Source organism: Exserohilum turcica, assembly GCF_000359705.1.
Source record: "Exserohilum turcica Et28A unplaced genomic scaffold SETTUscaffold_9, whole genome shotgun sequence".
In the NCBI taxonomy this organism is placed as follows: domain Eukaryota; kingdom Fungi; phylum Ascomycota; class Dothideomycetes; order Pleosporales; family Pleosporaceae; genus Exserohilum; species Exserohilum turcicum.
Window position 1 is genome coordinate 570,080 of NW_007360310.1, and position 7,216 is coordinate 577,295.

At 46.5% G+C, this 7,216-nt stretch overlaps 1 protein-coding gene across 1 annotated transcript; it reads right to left on the bottom strand.

The window, feature by feature from the left end:
- Positions 1–6,560: 6,560 nt before the first annotated feature.
- Positions 6,561–7,212, bottom strand: SETTUDRAFT_24338 (uncharacterized protein; the record flags this gene model as incomplete). Its single annotated transcript, XM_008032982.1, has 2 exons — positions 6,561–6,617; positions 6,730–7,212. The coding sequence occupies 2 exons, from the start codon at positions 7,210–7,212 to the stop codon at positions 6,561–6,563; spliced, it is 540 nt and encodes a 179-aa protein (XP_008031173.1).
- Positions 7,213–7,216: the final 4 nt, after the last annotated feature.

Consider the following 7,216-nt stretch of genomic DNA (forward strand, 5'->3'; position numbering starts at 1 on the left):
ATGGGAGGTACGAGGACATTATGGCAGAAGACGGTACGCCGCCGTGGGAGAGGGCGTAAGCTATACTACGAGGTGAAATAGAAAGGGTTCCACCGAACGACGCTCGAACCAGCTGAGCTGCTAGAGGACGCTGAGGCAGTAGATCGTTGGGAAGCATTCACGGAGGCCAAACGAGACAGCGAGGGCCGCCTCCTAGAGGGGTTTCGGAGAGGCGATGCGGTATCCCCTAAGGAGGGGGGTATTGTAACGGGCTGAACGCCCTTTGGATAGCTCCTCGATGGAATCTCGGGCCAAGCTGCGCGCGCACCATCTGAACTACGTTCAGACCGAGCAGCGCTCAGACAACGCGCTCAGATACTCTGGCATAACCTTTCTCCGATAAGTAAATAAACACCACGTAAGCAGAGTAGATAGCTCCTTATCGAATACAACCTCTTGTATACCTCGCGATTGCTCCCCGGAGCGCAGCCCCTTACAATATTACTAACCCCTTGCTCTTATATAGCTTTACAGGGCTAGCTACTAAGAACTGTTCTATAATTCTACCTTAGTATATTACTATACGCAATAGTGTAATAAAAGTACTAGCTATAGGAACCTATATGTTACAAGTAACAAGCAGAAGGATTCTTCCCTTGTTGGAATGGCGAGTGGTTGGAGAACCACTCAGGATGACACCAAAGGCACGACGACAACCCCGCGGTGATCACGTGACGTGTGCTCCCGCCAAGAGCCATGCTCCCGCCAAGGAAGGGAGAATGGGAGGCCTTGGGAGAATTGTGCTCCCACTGCTCCCATGGGAACATGCTTCCGAGGGAGAATAGGGAGCATTAGGACAGAACACAATGGGTATAAGAATGTGTTGGATTTCATTATTACACTCGTTGTGGTCAACTTATTATACTGTACTCTCTTACAAGTTCTTTACTTAACAAGATTAGTACTTTGTTATTCTATCTTACCATAGAATTGATTGTCTTTACTATTGGTTAAACATCCATAACTCTTTTCCACCTAAATTACTCGGCAATCACACAGCTTACCACGAACCCGCTGACTCGCCCTAACCCGGATCGAGTCCTAGCTAAGTATAGTCGAACCCCGTGTAACACTTTGACCACCACCGAATTCAGTGGAGGAGTTTAACCAATAGTTCGCTCGAATAAGATTACCATAATGGCCCACAACGGAAACCAGTTCACCCAGGGACAGGAGCCCACGGCTGCGGCCCCTACGCCCTCACCAGCTCTCGATGACGAGATGCTCGAAGGAAGTGGTTCGGATTCTGACTCTTCAGATGACGAGAACAACGACACGAACCAGGCCGAGGTACGAGATCTTAAGCGAAGGCTACGCATGCAGGAAAAGCAGCATAGCGACTAAGCTAAGCAGATGGCAGCTATGCAAGAAATGATAGCCTAGATGGTAAGCCAGCTTATGGCTACGCCTAACGAGAAACCACCCCCAAAACCTAAGATGGCAGTACCCAAGAAATATGAAGGAGGACGAAACGAACTAAGGACGTTTCTCACCAACATCGACCTGTACTGTGGATTCAACCAAGTACCCAACGACCAGAAAAAGATCCTAATAGCCAACACACACATGAAGGGCAAAGCAGCTATGTGGATGTAGCCATATGTTAAGGATTTCCTAACCTCACCCACCACCCACGGAACTAGGGAAGAAACTAAGGCCTTGTTCAAGGATTAGGAAAGTTTCAAGGAAGAAATAGGACGCATCTTTAGGGAAGTAGACGCAAAGAACCAAGCAGAGAAAGCAATTACTCGCTTAAGGCAAACTAAGTCCGTATTAGCGTACACAGCTGAGTTCAAACAGCTCTAAGCTAGAATCGACTGGGACGACGCAGCACTTCGAACGGTATTCGAAGCCGGACTTAAGGACAATGTCAAAGATAGTCTTGTGCACCACGACAAACCTAATACACTTCATAAGCTAGTCGAGCTAGCCACCCGAATCAACAACCGACTGTGGGAACGAGCCCAGCAAAAGGGACGATTTCAGCCTACAGTGGCCAACATGAAGAAACAGCGAAACCGCACAGACAGGGACGGTGACACCGTCATGACTGGTAAAGTCCAAGACAAGAGTAAGAACAAAAAAAATTCCTAGAAAAACCAAGATGGTGTCTCTAAGAACGAACGACAAAAGCGCTTCGACAACAAGGCATGTCTCTGATGTGGCGAAGTAGGACACTTCCGCAGAGATTGCCTGAAGAACGAAACTAGCAAGCAGGCAATAGTCAAGGTCAAGATGATCAGACTATCCACGCCATACCCCAGACACGATCTCACGTTAGAGGACAATCTTAGCGATGTAGACCTCTATGACGAGGCACGAAGAGCCACTAGCCTAGAATACGTAGTCATCCCTGAACTGGCCTAACCAAGTATCGAATGGGACGTACCCCAGGCGGAGGACTGGACCGTTAGCGGCATGGACACTCTACAACGATTGGCCCAAGGACAGTGTTGGACATATAGAGACAACACACACTAAGCCAACAACTGTATCTCTAAGATAGGAAGGATAGTCGTCACAGGACTAAACGCCACTAAGATCATACAACAAGCACAAAGGGAACAGCCATACTTTATGGAATTAACTAAGGTCTTAGACCAAGAAGCACCTCAAAAAAGCTAACGCACGAAGCACAAGGACCTGCATTAGGTCGACTGCAAACACAAGAGATGTAGTCAGCATAAACGCGCAAAGGAAGCATCAAGATACGGAGGAGATGATTGTTGCCACGACCATCTAGAACTAGAAGAATGCTGCGTGGATCAATGCCCCGTACACGAGCAAGAAAAGATACAGATTGCCCACGAAAAGTTGTGCTAGGTTAAATGCACAACCAACTGCTTATTTTATCAAAACCAAAGAAAGGATGCGGAGAAGGCAGACAACTTCTACTATAGCACCCTTATGCCCAAGGAATGCAAAGCAAAAGATTGTCAAATGCACACTAGGCTAGGCCAAGAAAAGACTTAAAGAATTAAGCCACAACCAAAAGAGGTAACGAACGACACTCTAAAGGAGATACCTTACTAGAACATTTATTGGAGATTCTGTTACGAAGACTGATGTAACGTTCACTTCGACGCCAAGTACGGCGCGGGATATTTTCCCCAAGAAGGGAAGAAGTCGCAGAAAGGACGACTCTCTAGGCCAAAAAACTAGGATGCCGCTAGAGACAGGGTCACGCTAGCAAAGGCAGTCCTATAACGACCCTTAAATAAGTACAACACACCAAGAGCCCACGATTGAAGCTACAAGCAATAGTGGTTGTACACGGAAAACGAATGATCGCGACCATCGATAGCGGCGCGATGCATACCATGATCTCATCAAAGACGATAGAGAAGTACTAGATACCACATCGGGTCAAGAAGACGCCAATACCTGTGGTACTAGCCGACGACAAGCCTATGGATTACAGCAACGGCATGATATGGTTAGAAACTGAACTAGTGACGCTAGAATTAGCGGGCACTACAAGCACAATGAAAATCAATATCATAGACCTTAGAGAGGAAGAAATATTAATTAGGTATAATTGGTTACAGGATCATAACCTAGCCATCGACTAGCAAAAGAAGACCATTCTCAGCCAAGAACCTGCGCGCAAGGTTGCTGGAGTACGACAAGAGACACGCCCGACGAATCAGAGCTCACCCAAGGACGGGAGATTCGGCAAGATCTCACCGTATAAGATCGCGAGAATCTATGCGAAGGACCCTTGACAGATAGGAGTTATATAGATAAGACGCGTCGCGCCCACGAAGGACGGACCCTTATCACTAGATACGCTAAACAAGGATTTATTAGGTATACTAAAGGAATATTAGACAAACGAGTTTTGAGATTTATTCGAAGAAAACAAGGCAACAGACCTAGCTGAACACTAGGATTGGGATCACAAGATCATCCTAGAGGAAGGAGCGAAGTTGACGCTAGGAGGAATGTATCCTATATCGCCCGAGCACGATGCTGAGCTTAAGGAATACCTTTAGAAGAATCTAAAGAAAGGATTTATCAGACTAGGATCAGGCCTAATGGCCTCACTAATATTGTTTGTAAAGAAGCCTAACGGAAAGTGGCGACTGTGCGTCGACTACAGAAGGTTGAACGGGGTTACTCGAAAGAATAGATACCCACTACCACTCATATCGGAGCTCATGGATCGACTTCAGGGAGCTAAGTGGTTCACGAAGTTCGATGTCCGGGAGGGATTTTACCGGATTAGGATCAAGGAAGGAGACGAATGGAAGACAGCGTTCAAGACGAAATATGGACTGTTCGAGTATACGGTAATGCCGTTCGGATTAACGAATGCGCCGGCAACCTTTCAATCAGTCATCAACAGCGCTCTCCACGAATACCTTGGAATCTTCGCGACAGCGTACCTAGACGATGTACTAGTGTACTCTAGAGGATCGCTCAAAGAACATGTCGAACATGTCAAGAAGGTCTTACGAAAGCTTAAAGAATATAAGCTATACCTTCAAGCCAAGAAGTGTGAATTCCACACGCAGGAAATGGAATTCCTAGGCTTTATTATCTTAACAGAAGGTGTTAAGATAAATCTAAAGAAAATCCAGACTATACAGGAATAGCCAAAACCTAAAATAGTCAAGGACGTGCAATCCTTCCTAGGATTTGCGAACTTCTACTAAAAGTTCATTAGGAATTACTCCTAGATTACGACACCACTTACGGAGATTACGAAGAAAGACATAGGGTTTAAATGGACCAAAGAATGTCAGGAAGCCTTTGAAGAACTAAAGCAGATGTTCCTCGAAGCACCCGTACTAGAGATGTACGATCCAAGACGGAAAACCAGAGTTGAGACCGATGCGTCCGATTACGCACTAGGAGCTGTACTGTCACAGCAGTGCCTAGATGGGAAATGGAGACTAGTGTTCTACCATTCACGAAAGTTCTTAGGAGCAGAACTAAACTACGATGTTCACGACAAGGAACTACTTGGAGTAGTCGACGCCTTTAAACAATGGGAGGTGTACCTGTTAGGTCTCCTAGACATGATCGAAGTATTCACCGATCACTAGAACCTAACGAGTTTCATGACAACCAAGAAACTCAACTAACGACAAGTTTGATGGGCCGAAATGCTCGCCCAATTCGACTTTAAAATAACGCACCGAGCGGGATCGCTCAACGGAGCCGCTGATGCTCTAAGCCGAAGATCCAACCTACGAGAAGAAGGACACAAGGAGCCATACAACGCAGTCCTCAGGCAGATGCCTGATAGAAGCTTGAGGTATAACAAGCCTGACCTAGTCAAGGTCAGCGTAGTAGCTCACCAAGTCACGACTCTTCAACAACAATAGCAAGAGAAAGCCACGCAATAGCGACAGGAACCAGAATACCCGCCAGAAGTAACTAACGATGGGATAGAACTTACGGCTTTAAGAGAAGGAACACGAACGTATGTGCCTCCTCATATAAGAACAGAACTCATCAAGACCCTGCACAAGTCCCTAGAATATGGACACGCAGCGGTAGACGAAATGGTTAGAAGACTAAAAAGGATGTTTGATATACCACGCTTGCGAGCGAAGGTGCAGGAAGTCTTAGGCAACTATTTGGCATGTCACTAGAACAAGCCTAAGAGACATAAGCCCTACGGCCTGTTACAACCCTTACCGCCACCAACACGACCATGGAGTAGTGTAACGATGGACTTCATAGTAAAGCTCCCGAAATCGTTAGAACTAGGATCAGCTCGACTTTGCGACACAATCCTAGTAATCGTATGTTGATTGACTAAAGGAGCCAAGTTTGTGCCTATAGAAGAAACTATTACGGCAGATGAATGCGCGTATGAAGTCTAGAAAGCACTAGTATTAGAGCATGGGATACCTAAGGAATTTATTACGGACAGAGATAAGCTGTTTACGTCGAAACATTAGTTGACGTTCCTAGCAAAGATGGGAATTAAGAAAAAGCTATCGACTAGCTTTCACCTAGAAACAGACGGACAGACGGAACGAACGAACCAGACGCTGGAGGAGTATTTGCGATTCTACACCAACAAGCTGCAAGACAACTAGGTTGAGCTCTTGCTGACAGCACAATTGGCGTACAATAGTAGAAAATCGGCAACGACGAAATACTCTCCGCACTACGCGAACTACGGATATGAGCCGGTTGCTCATCGAGATTTGAAGGATATTGAAAGCATTGCAGTTAGAGCAGACGACAAAGCTCGACTGATGCGAGAATTGCACGAGCAATTAAGCAAGAATATAGCTTACAGGAACCTCACGGCATCTAAGGCTGCGAATAAACAAAGGATTAAGGGACTAACCTTTAAGAAGGGGGACAAAGTCTTCTTGTCACAACAAAACCTAAAGACTAAACAGCCAAGCAAGAAACTAGATAATCTCCAATTAGGACCATTTGAAATCCTAGAGACAATTGGACTAGTAAACTACAAACTCCAGCTACTACCAGGCATGCGCATACACAACGTGTTCCACAAGAAGCTATTGGAACCAGCACCCTAAAACGCCGAGCTAATGGAAGATATCGAGCTCGAAGACGACGAGTACGTAGTCAAGGAAATCAAGGACCTACGGAAAATCGGCAGTCAGTGGAAGTACCTAGTCAAATGGCAAGGATGGCCAGAGAGCTATAACACTTGGGAACCAGAGGAAAATTTGACGAACTGCAAGTCACTGGTACGTGAGTACCATCGGAAAAATCCACAGAAGCGAGAATCGGATTCTCGTAGGAAAGGAAGTAATCAAGAGGTAAAGGGTCGAAAGAAGAAGAAGAGTAATCAGCCTGTAACCAGCCCGGGTCAGTCGATTGTACGGGTAGCGATGGTTCGGTTGCCGGAAACTCCATACCAGGGGCGGAACTCCCCTCAGCCTCCTCTTTTTCACGATTCTGAAGGTTCAGAATGGCATGATCACGGTCAGCGTACGCTCGCTCTCGCTCCTCGACCTCTAGGAGCTCGCGACGAAGTCGCGCGGTCTGTTCCTCAGAACGAGCAAGCTCAAGACGCTTTTGACGCTTCTCAGCCTCAACCTTTTCCCACTCTTCCTCAGTCACAAACAAGCTGCACTCAGCCTTCACAGCGATACAACCAGCACACTGCCCGGACGCAGTATCTACGAAGCAACGAAGGTTCTTCTTCTCACAGCGCTTACAGCGAAAAGTCATCTCT